This window comes from Sarcophilus harrisii, chromosome 3 (assembly GCF_902635505.1).
Source record: "Sarcophilus harrisii chromosome 3, mSarHar1.11, whole genome shotgun sequence".
NCBI classification, from domain to species: domain Eukaryota; kingdom Metazoa; phylum Chordata; class Mammalia; order Dasyuromorphia; family Dasyuridae; genus Sarcophilus; species Sarcophilus harrisii.
Window position 1 is genome coordinate 418,467,335 of NC_045428.1, and position 11,969 is coordinate 418,479,303.

General features: G+C 34.9%; 1 protein-coding gene across 1 annotated transcript; it reads left to right on the top strand.

The window, feature by feature from the left end:
* Positions 1 to 5,461: 5,461 nt before the first annotated feature.
* ERMN (ermin) lies at positions 5,462 to 10,975 on the top strand. The gene is made up of 3 exons (XM_023499230.2): positions 5,462 to 5,956; positions 6,353 to 6,445; positions 9,198 to 10,975. Exons 1-3 carry the CDS (start codon positions 5,713 to 5,715, stop codon positions 9,722 to 9,724), a joined length of 864 nt encoding a protein of 287 aa, XP_023354998.1. The 5' UTR covers positions 5,462 to 5,712; the 3' UTR covers positions 9,725 to 10,975.
* The last annotated feature ends 994 nt before the right edge of the window (positions 10,976 to 11,969 follow it).

Genomic DNA, 11,969 nt, shown 5'->3' on the forward strand with positions numbered 1-11,969 from the left:
GGGTACTTTTTCCTTCAGGATCAAAAATAAAACCTTTCAGCTTTTAAAATCCTTTACATCATGGTCTCATCTTACTTTCTCAGTCTTTTCTTACTTTATTCCCTTTCACAAACTATAATCTAGAACATAATTTCTTTTTGTTTCTCACAAATGACATTCTACCTCATGATTCTGCTCTTTGTCAATGTCCTCCATCCTTGGAATAGTCTCCTTCTTTATCTCTGCCTCCTTTAAGCTTTATCTTAAATATTACCTTTTTGCTGGTGGCTTTAACTAGTTCTTCCTCTCCTTATAACCCTTCCCTATCTCTGGGCATAACCTCAGAGAGCAGTTACCATTTAGTATATCTATCTAACTGTGTATTTTATAATTTAATATGTTATTTCTTCAATAGTAACATAAGTTTCTTGAGGGCAGGCACTTTGTTTTTGACTTTCTTTTGATCCTTAGGTCTGTTACACATTTCACTAGCATAAGAACTCCTATCACTGATGAAGCTGAACAACTATACAAGCTATCTTCTAGTTGCTGTGGCTAAACAATTCAAAAACCATCAATCAACCTGGTGATTAACTTTCTCACCCCCATTCCCTCCAGCAAAAAAAAAAAAAATTATGCTGGTTCAAGATGGTGGCTGTGATCTATTTCCAGCCCCGAGCAATAATAATAGCAATTAATTTTTATAGATCCTATAACATTTATGAGGATTTTTCTCTTCTATAAATGTTGTATGGTAAGTAAGCCAGAAACTATAATTCCCATTATAGAGATGAGGAAACTGGGACTAAGAAAATGCAAAGGATTTATTCATGAAAGCAGTTAAGAGTCAGAAGTAGGATACAAACCAAGATCTGCTAGCACTATTTCCATGATACTGTGTTGTACTTCTATCATCATATTCTAAGTTTATTAAGGTAAGAACTATTTATTTTTTTATTTTTAAGCCATATGAATCAAACATGGCAACTTGTACATAAATAAAATAAATATCTGTTACATTAAATAAATTGAGTTATTGTAAATCTAATTTATTTGTTCAATGCTCATATTTGGCAGCTAGATGTTACAGTGGATAGATACAATAGATATAGTGGATAGCTTTGCCCTGGAATCAGGAAAATTCATCTTCTTGAGTTCAAATCTGGCCTCCAATATGTACTTGCAAGCCACTTAACCCTGTTTGCTTCAGTTTTCTAATCTGTAAAATGGTCTTGGGAAAGAAATGGCAAACCATCCAGTATTTTTGCCAAAAAAAAACCCTCAATGGGATCATCAAGAGTTGGACATGACTGAAAATGACTAAACAACAACAAGAAGACTCTTTTACTTAATACCCATCTTAAATGTGACCCTGATAAGTGTCATGAAGTAATGAAAATATTGGAATTAGAGAGGTAGTATAACCAAAAGAGAACTCAGTTTTGAATAATGGCACCTGGGTTCAAAAACCATCTTCTGGTACTTATTATACATGTGCCCTTTCTCAAGACTCTTCATCTTTTTGGGGCTCAGTTTTCTCCCCTGTAAAATGAAGAGAATTGGTCTATGTGACCTCCAGCCTTCCAAGTCTAGATCTGTGATCTTTCTATCCTCAACTTAAGTGTTGATTCTAGATAATTTGCAACTGAAACATTAGCCATTTGAGGGATTTCATGATCTTATATTTTGGGGGTAAATCTTTCCTTTCCACATTTCTCCTAATTCAATATATCTTCAGTTTCACGACTGTTTTGTTTTCCCATTTAAGAGAAATGACTGGTGAAAGAAGTCCATCTTTATTTCATTAAGTTACTAAGTCATCTTTCTTTGTTTCTTTCTCCTGCTCCAAGTTCCATCACCCAATGGAAGATGTAATACCACATGAAGTGAAATAATCATTTATGCAAAGAGTGATACATTTTTTAAGCTACAGGTAGCAATAGACAATGGATCAGCAAATCGCCTTTTTACTGACAGAGTGCCAGATGCTCTATTTGCTAGTTATCATTTTTTGCCCTTTTTAATCCCGTCACACCTATGCAAAATAAAATAAATTAAGCTTTTTTGCTTCCCCATACTTATAAAGAGAAATCTGAAAGTTGCAAATTATTGACTTAACCTTTATCATCCTTTAGGACAGAATGCAAAGTTTCTTGTAGATGAGAGCACATTCTGGCAAAACACTTAGAATCCTTTCTCAATTCTTCAAATTAACTTGGAATGTTTAGAAAATGTTTAGAAAGCTGAAAAAATATCAAAATGTGGCATTTTAAAGTCAATCACATTTTTTGTCTTCTATAAGGCAGGAAGAGGGTCAAAGGATAAAGAAAGGAACATAATGGGTAGCCTTTATATAATAATATCTAACCTCTATATAGTTATATATCTTAATGAATTAAGATTTGCAAAGTATTTTACAAATATTATCTCACTTTAATTATCAGGACAACCTGGCATGGTAAGTGCAAGGTAAGTTAACAAGTTAGCAAGAGCTAACACTATGAGTTTTAAGTTGTTTGTGTACTAAACTAGATCCACCTTTCCCAGACAAGTTCTATTATAAAAACTTAGGCCACTGAATCCAAGTGTTTGTATTTGGTGTAGTAGAGACAGAAGATTTGGAATCAAATTCTATTTCTGTCACTATCTGTGTGAAATTAGACAAGTCACTTAATTTCTCCATGGCTTCAGTTTCCTCATCTGCAAAAAATGCTGGAGAAGAAGATCTCTGAAGTCCCTTTCAATTCTCCATTTGTAATCCTGTTGGACAATGAAAATCTGAAAGCCAGACATGGACCTGTTGGGGGAATAACTAAACAAACTGTGGTACAGGAATATAATGGAATATTGTTGTGCACCAGGCAACCATGGAAGATAATTTATGAAATAGTTCCCAAATTGCATTGATAAATCATTTTGCTACAGCAATGAAACACAGGTTTTGATCATGTGTATACATATATATATATATATATATATATATATATATGTATATATATATATATATATGTTTTTGTAGATATATATGCATATAGGTGCATTTAATGCCATAAGGCATTAAAGGGGTGCCATAGTGTATAGAATGCTGGACCTCTAATCAGGGAGATTCATTGTTCTGAGTTCAAATATGACTTTAGACACTTACTAACTATGTGATCTTGGGCAAGTAACTTAACCCTATTTATCTCAGTTTCCTCATTTGTAAAATGAATTGGAGAAGTAAATGGCAAAGCATTCTATTATTTTTACCAAGAAAATCGCAAATTGGATTACAAAGAGTTCTATGTGACTCAATAAAAACAACATAAAGTAACCATAAGAAATGATGAATATAAAATATGTATGTGTATATATGAATATACATATACATATATATGCCTGCCTGAGTGTATATATTTATATGGGGATGTGTGTATATAAAAATACTACAATAGTAAACAAAAACAAGAAGACCTGAGAATTTAGATGGAGACTCTGGTGAATCTCGATTCCAGAGACCTGAAGTAAAACAGTCCATTGTAAGGCATGTGCTGCTGGACATGATCGTTATGTTGAACTCATAAAGAAGCATTTTTAAACACCTACTATTTGCCAGGCAGTGTTTTACTTAAATGTGCTTATTCATTACAAAAGAGTTTTATACTGTGAAAGTGGTAGAATTATTGAGAGCTGACATGGATGTAGAAAAGCAAAATATTCATAATTTTTTTCCTTTTCATTAAAGACAACCTGGACATAGGATCTGCAAACACAGCCTTAAATTCTGTCTCTGTTACTACTCTGTATGTGACTTTGAGCAGATCTTTTCCTTTCTCTAGCTTTTAATTTATTCATCTATAAAATGAGGGGGTTGCAGCCATATTTATGCCTCCTTATAGCTTTAATTCTACTACTAAGTTCTCTACTATGAGATGCCAAATCAAGTAGTGGTTGATTGAAAAGGAAGATATTAAAGCCATTGAAACTATTTTTTGGTACATCTCGTTATGTTCCTGTTAAGCTAAGGGGAGGGATTAATCAATCAATGAGTAAGTATTAAGTGCTTCTTATATGTCAGGCACTATGTTAGGCACTGGGGATCCAAGTACAGAGTGAAACAATACTTCCTTGCAAAGATCGTACATTTTAAGAAGAGTGACAACAAATATATTTACAAAGAAATCATAAACACTTAACAATATGAATGAGTACGAAATAGTTAAATACAGGGTACTTTGACAGCGAAGGCCCTTTGGGTGATTAGCAAAGGCTTGAGGCAGAAGATGATACTTAAGCTGGACTTTAAAGAAAGAAAAGAAATCTAATGTGAGGGGGTATTGCAATGTGCAAGGATGCAGGAACATCTTCCATATCTCCTTATTCTTTGTGGAACAATGCCCAGTACCTTGCACAGAGTGACAATAAATAGCTCTTGAACAAATAAGCAAGTGAATAAATAGAAAATGATAAACTATTAGAAAATTCCATAACCATTACATAAACATTTTGTTTCAAATGAACAAATGTCTATGAAATACTTAATGTGTGTAAATGCTTTGCTAGGTTCTGAAAAGTTTTAGAAAAGGTACCTGCCCACATAGACCCAACATGTAAAGGACAAGAACAATTCATAAATACTGGGCACTAGGCACAGAGATTCAGACAGGGCTTTTCCTTCAGATGTTTTTACATTCTATAGGGAGTGGATATATATATATATTCACAAATATTCTCACATGTACATATATAGAAATGATATAACACAATATGATTTATGATATAATGTTTGTCTATATGAATATATGTGCATAGATTTGTTATGGAAACAAACACAAAATAGACAAAAATAATATGCAACATAGAAATTTAAAATTTACAGAGCACTTTACACATACCTTCAGGCACTTGATCTGCAAAATTGATACTACATTTTGGGGAAAAGAACTTGTAAAAAAATGCTACTTGAATTATAGAATTTTTGGTGTCAGCATGTAGCTAAAAAGAATAATGTTAGGGGAACAATAGAGGTCTTTTTTCTGAAACCCCCAAATCACAGTATATATAAGTGGCTGTGTAGGTCACCTATACAGAAGGCCAACACTGTGTAAGCTGGTTTTATTCTTCAGTGATTAGCAAAAGAAGCTATTGTCTACTCAAAAACATCTGAGGTTTATTAGAACAAAACCTGCCTGGAAATCTTAAGCTGGTTACCCAGCACTAAAATGAATTAAGGTGGTCATTCTTTTTGGATTAAAGCTGTGGAACAATTGTGGGTCCTGTTACAAGGGGTATAACAAAAGACTATTATAACAAGGGGCACAAATCTTGGTTCATTGCAGGGCCGGCCATGTTGAAAAGCCCGTTCAGCATGCCAACACAAAAGCCTGATTGCTTCAGATGTTTACGTAAATTAAAATATTGCTGCTTAATTAGACAAGTGGGAGGACCAAGCAACAATGAGGGTGTCGATTGGCTAAATTTTTGCAAAGAAGAGGTTGTTAAGTCTCAGACAAACCCTATTTTTTTTTTATTCTGTTGTCTAGTTTGGGAGAGGCTATCTTAAGGGGAAAAGAAGATTGTTAAACATTGGAGAAAAATATAGTGAGATAGGCAGGAAAGTTTACAACTTATACTCTGGCATACTTCTTCAAGAAAATTTCTAGGATCTTAAAGGAGGAATCAGCCTACCAAGGGGAGTCATTACTTTTACTTATTTTCAAAATTTTCTAAATAGTTGTTCTTTCCTGGCAAATCATGACAGAAGTTTCAAAGGTATCCAGTCTGACTGGGTACAATGGAGACATGTCACCTGAAAAAGAGATCACTGAAATTAGTGATGAGGTTTTTGCCCCTGATGACCTCAGCAAATGCCATGATGAAGATATAAGTCTTGAAGGGTCTTTCTCCAAAGGAAACCAAGAAGAAGGCAAATATTCTCAAGTAAGCATGATCCGCAGAGATTTGGCTTGGTCTTTGGAAGAGCAGAAGCATCGAGAAGGTACACTGTCACTTAAATGATTTTTCTTATTTTAATTTGAAAATTTGAGGGCACACACAGACACCTTCTTTTACATTTTGTTAGAATAGTAGAAAAGAGCAATGTATGTGAGAATTCAAGTAACTTTTGTAGCCAGATCAAATGATTCAGAATTTGACTACTTTCTATGTTAACTATGACAACATGCCTGGAGGATGTCAGAATGAATGTTTCTATAATAAGCAAGGACATTTTGAAGTCAGATGAAAACTTAAATGAATTTTTTGAAAAATTATCTGGAAAAGGAAAATGTGACTTTTAGTCATAATAAGAGAGCCACTTTGTTGGGGCTTTTTAGTAACTTTAGTTCCATTTCAACTGTCATAATTCTTGTATTCCTCTTGTATCTTTCTTAAGAAAAAATAGAGGAGGACAACTTTACTGTTCACAAGAGAATAGCAAGTTTCTCCCTCAAGGAAACAGGAGCTGATGAAATGACATCAGAGGAAGGTAATGAGAACTCACACTTTGTACACAATATTCTGACTGAATATAGGGAACAGCTTTGCATGGACTATTGGAGGGATATGTGGGAGTATGTGTGGGGGAGAAAAGCAATTTAGGAAATACATCCAAACTCTTGAGACTGCTGGAGGCAGATAAGTCAGTCATGATTTATCAGTCAGTTCCACCTTAGAAAACATCCCAGGGAGTTCAAGACCCAGATTGCATGGATTAGTATAGCAGACTGAAATGTTCTGTACTGGAAGGGTATGATATTTGTCCATTCAACTGACATTTATTTTTCATTCACAATCTCAAAATCTGTACCATACATCCAATAGAATGTAAACAGATCTTTAATTTGGCTTGCCCTACAAGTCTAGAATTGACATATAATTTGGAGTAACTGTATACACATAGATCTGTGGACATTTTGGTGTTTTTTTAAAGGGTTAGCTCAAAATAGTCACTTAAATCCTGTCAAATAAAAAATCTTGGGATGACCAGCTTCTTTGTGGGTAGGAAGATTAAAAAATATTATCATACTTTATATTTCAACAAACTCAAAAGCCCAGTATACACTGAATCCTCTAGGAGTCTCTTCTATTTAGGAAGACATCTATATTCAAGGCATGCTCTCTTATAAGTGCACAATAAAATCTAGTAAGTAGTCTTTCACACACCCTGACTCTCAGCCACCAGCATTTTATCTCAAAGTTGCAGGCAGCTTTTAGTGCCTAGCCAATTTAGTCTAATTAATACCTAGGACCCCAAAGGCAAAACATTGAATAGGCCATTTGTTGAGAAATTAGAGCATCATTTAAAATAGAGATGTGTTAACAAGGACAAGGATGTGATAACCATCTAAATGTAGTTTATCACATTTTCGGGGGTGAAGCAGCATGGAATGGGCTCTCTGGGATGCTGGGGGGAATGACATGCACCTGCAATGAACCTGAGTGATGACTGGAGATAGCAATTGCTCTTGGGAGGGGGAAGAGCATATACTGCACTGTGACTTAAGGAGTGAAGACTTGAGGAAGCAGAAACAACAGGAAGGCTCTCATCTCTTCAGAGTTTATTTAAAGGTCTCATATTCTCTCTAAGAGGGAATATAGTTTGTCACAGAAAGGATTCCTGAGCAGTTGACTATCAAGTCAATGTGCCCATAGCAAAACTCATTTCTAATGACCCTGGACTTGTTTTGAATCTGCTTTTCTATCAGATTATTTCCCTTGTAGTTAACATCCTTTTTCTCATCTTCTTTCTCCAAAAGTTCCAAACATTCAGATTACTTGAATGAAAGGGAAGTCACATTTGGAGAAATGTATCTCTTTTTGAAAAGCTCTGATTGACAAATTTTATGGGAAGCATTATATTACTATTTGTTGACTTTCACATTGCTCTGGTAAAATAAGAAAGCAGTACTTGGATTCTTAAAGTAGGCGGGCTCTTGGTATTTCTCAAAATAACTATTTTCCTTTTTAGGGGAATATTTAGCTGTTTTAAATTCTAGAGCTATGGATTTTTTCCTATCATCTTTCCTATGATAAAAAAAATCCATTAAAATAAACTTGCAGAGTGACTATTGCCATAGAGTGATAAATAAGAAAAATGCTTAAAGAAACGATTCAGGAAGAATGTAATTTAAAGCCAAGAAAAATCTTTCCTCATGAGGGAAAGAAACCATGCTCTGGCCATTGTGCTAATGGTGATTCCCCTCACCCAGATATATGGGGTGAGAGTGGGAAAATAAGATAATAAGGGGACACTTAAGAATAGAAATAAGATCACAGATTTAGAACTGATAGGATCTCTACTTTTATCTAGTTTAAGCTTCTCTACCTTTTCATTTGGATTTACCAAATCAATTGGTTGTTTTGTATTATATAGATACATCCCAATTATGACAGTGAAATCAGGCTAAAATGTGACTTTCCTAGAAAATGATATTGCTGTTTCAAGCTGAATTGGGCATTAGATGGGATTTTGTGCTAGCTGTTGTGGGTCACTAAAATTATGGATTCCATAATTTTATTCCAAGTATCTTTTTGCAGCTGCATCAGACTTTTGTACTCAGCTATTTTAGATCAGACAGGAAGCAGTGGGGCATAGTGGGAAGAATGCCATCTGCAGAGCTAGATATCCACTGACGTTCCTTCTAGTTCTACCTCTATGATTTTATCATCAATTATAGGGAAAAGAGGCAAAACTAGGGATAGGTGACTAGGGCTTGACTATAGGGTGCTAAATTTAAAAGGTTTTGACAATACTTTTAGTCCTTCAGCAAATAGATAATAAAAAAAATAGCTTATTATCTTGTTACCTGGAATAATTTGTAAAAATAGGAAGCTAACAGTTGACACATTGGGGTGAGCTCTTTCCTCTGCAAAAGCCCATGGGGTTATAGAAATACTTGTTTAATTCAGTTGAATGGGGTCTTTGTCTCTTCTTCTTGGGACAGTGCTGAAATGACTTGTGACTTTTGCACAAAATATTCTAGTGTGAGTCTTTAATGAAGAGTCTTCTTTGAGAATAGAGATGTGCAAAGCCAGTATCAGAGGTGAAACCTCTTCCCCCAAAAAACTAACATTTTCCCCTCTCCTTGTGGACGCTGATGTTTCAAATGTTTTAAAAATCAATATGTTTCATCTCTTCTCTACCCCAACTAGATTTTTATATCACTAGATACAACAGATAGTAATGATAAGTATTTTATAATATGGCACATCTCATCTCCCAATTGATTTTACTATAGGACTTCAGTGGGAGAAGATTCCTCCACATGGAAAAGTCCAGGAAACAAGACAGAAGGAAGTTGACCCCAAGAATCTTCTAGAAAGAAGAGATGGTGGAGTTAGGAAAGATGAGGAATTCCAGGTAGCAGAAGCGAGTTTGAAGTGGCTGGGATCTCGGCAACCCAACAAAGATGGAATGATGATATCCAAACAGGATGAGGAAATAGAAGATGGCGAACAGGAAATAGATAATGATAATGACAATGGTGATGAAGATGAAGAAGAAGATGAAGTACGATTGATAGAATTCAAGAAAGGAAATGGAGGAGCTTCTCACTTCAAGGAGGAAGGCGATGTTAGTGAGGATTCCCCTTTGAGCAGCCCTAGTTCACATCCTATGACACCAGAGGAGATGCTGGCCTTGGGAAAGAAGAATGATATTTCCAGACATACTTATTCAAGATACAACACAATATCATATCGGAAAATCAAAAAGGGGAACACAAAGCAGAGAATCGATGAATTTGAGTCCATGTTGCATTTATAATTTACTTTCTCAAGACATTTCATTGCCCATCTTACTTTTTTCCCCCTCATGTATAATTTCATAACATCTGCAGGAAGTTTAACCTCTTGTTTTTCTTTTGAAAATTGGGTACAACTAGTCAGTCATAGGAAGGAAACTCCAATTTGATCATCTTAAATCAAGCAGCATTAAGTTTTTCACTTATATAACAGGATTTATACAGTTTAAAACTTTACTAATTCATCATCCTGTACGTCAAGAACCACAAGTAATAATCTGGTTGCCTAATTGGAAAGGATAGAAAGTAAAATAGCCAAAGGAACAAGATAACTCTGCAAAGACTACATCTGTGCCTTGAAGTTTTTATAGTTGTGAATTTAAAGAACTTGGAAAACCCAATATTAAATTTTAGGAATTTAAAATTGTGGGATAGTACAAATGAAGCACATTGTTTCATAGAATCATTTAAAAAATATTGAAGGTCTCTTATTCCTTCTCTCATATTGTCTTCCCGTGATGTAAAACTGTTAGCTTGGACTTCTGAACAGTGAAAATTCTATATACCCAGTCCCTTCGTGTTACCATTCATTGTGTCCCCTCGCTGGTGGGGCTGAGCAGCTGTCAGCCGGGAGAGTTCCGTTTGGTAAATGTTGGCATTATGTTCACCATTGAATCCATCTCATTGTAAGGCTGATGTATTGGGACAGGAGAGCAGAGAAGTGGGCATCAGACCAAAGAGTTGCACTGAATGTTTTCACTTCTGTGGGAGTGTTTTTTGTTTTGTTTTGTTTATCTATAAAATCTTTGCTAGTAGTTACATTCCCTTCAAACAAAGAAAAAATGTTAGCATGATTAAAAAAGAAAAAGCCTATCTTTAGTATTGTGCATCCACTCATTAACATGGAAATTTTGAATTGGGAAGCTTTGGAAATTTTCTATGTAACTCAACCCAGTTTTACTATTTATCATGAGAATGGAAATCTTAGCATTTTCAAAATAGGATCTGAGTGAATATTTTCAGTGATATTTTTTGCTGATATCTGAAGTTAATAAGCAGATGGAATGTTTAACTTAATCTTGAGTTGTTCTTTTTATCCTCCTCAGAGTTTGGGGGTCCAAAATTTGGAACTGATCAGTAATTCTGATGTGTGTATACATACATGTGTGTGTTAGAAAGATACACTGTGTGTGTGAGAGAGAGTATGAGAGAGAGAGAGAGAATGAGTGAGAGAGAGAGAGAGAGAACGAGAGAGAGAGAGAATGAGAGAGAGAACAAGAGGGAGAGAGAGAGAGAGAGAGAGAGAGAGAGAGAGAGAGAGAGAGAGAGCGCACAGAAGACCAAAACAGTATCTCTATTAGTTTAGGACTATTTTGATCTGGGTTTTTTAATTTTGTTTTGTTTTGCTTGAGGCTTCAGTAAATATAATCCTGGATTTTCTGCTCCATATAAGAAGCATCTATTTTGGAGCTGCCACTTAAAGACAGTTCCTTATTGTTTAAATGTAATACAGCTCTCATTGTTCAACAATTCAGCAATTTATCTCCTTTTCAGTTTGGGAAAATCCCAGGGTTTGCTGTAAATAGATTCTTGTTTATTTCTATGCAGTCAACTCCCATTCACTTTCATTACATTTTTATTGAATTTTTGTCTTAAAACAAAGCTTTACGTATATGCTATTTGAAAAGTGAATTCAGTGAATACACAGACTAAATTGGTAGTGTTAGCGTCCACAGTCCTCTATTTATCCTTTGGAAGAAGGCATATTCAATAGAATATTCAAATGTTCTCTGATTTCAATAATAAATATTTCCAAATGCCATTATTAGACTTCTGTCAGTATAAGGTATCCTCTAAAGTGTCCCAAGATGTGGATCCTGATTTCAAGGAGATTGTGATATAATGGGAGTTGGGGCAAAGTCATAGGATTTACAAATTTAGAGCTATAAAGGAACTTAGAAGTTAATTAGTCCAATTCTTTTATTTATAGCTGAACAAACCGACAGAGAGTTGGAAGGAATCAGGGAAGGCTCCATTTCGAAGGTAACACCTAATTTGAACCTTCACAGAAGGTGGAGTTCACAGGTACCTTTAGGAATGACTCCTGGAAATAGAATAAGTAGTTTTTGTGCATATGATTTTGGGATTTAGGGGGGAAATTATAGAATCGAGTCTCCAAGGGGAGATGCAAATTAATTATATGATTAACTTGATTCTGATTTATTTCACTCAAATTCTAGGGAATAAATCATCTCCCCAGATTTCTAT

Bases quoted from the DNA above. Each gene is read 5' to 3' on its own strand.
- ERMN (XM_023499230.2), top strand. From the start codon at position 5,713: ATGACAGAAGTTTCAAAGGTATCCAGTCTGACTGGGTACAATGGAGAC. The intron at 5,957-6,352 runs GTACACTGTCAC...ATCTTTCTTAAG, and splicing joins AGAGCAGAAGCATCGAGAAG to AAAAAATAGAGGAGGACAAC. The intron at 6,446-9,197 runs GTAATGAGAACT...ATTTTACTATAG, and splicing joins TGAAATGACATCAGAGGAAG to GACTTCAGTGGGAGAAGATT.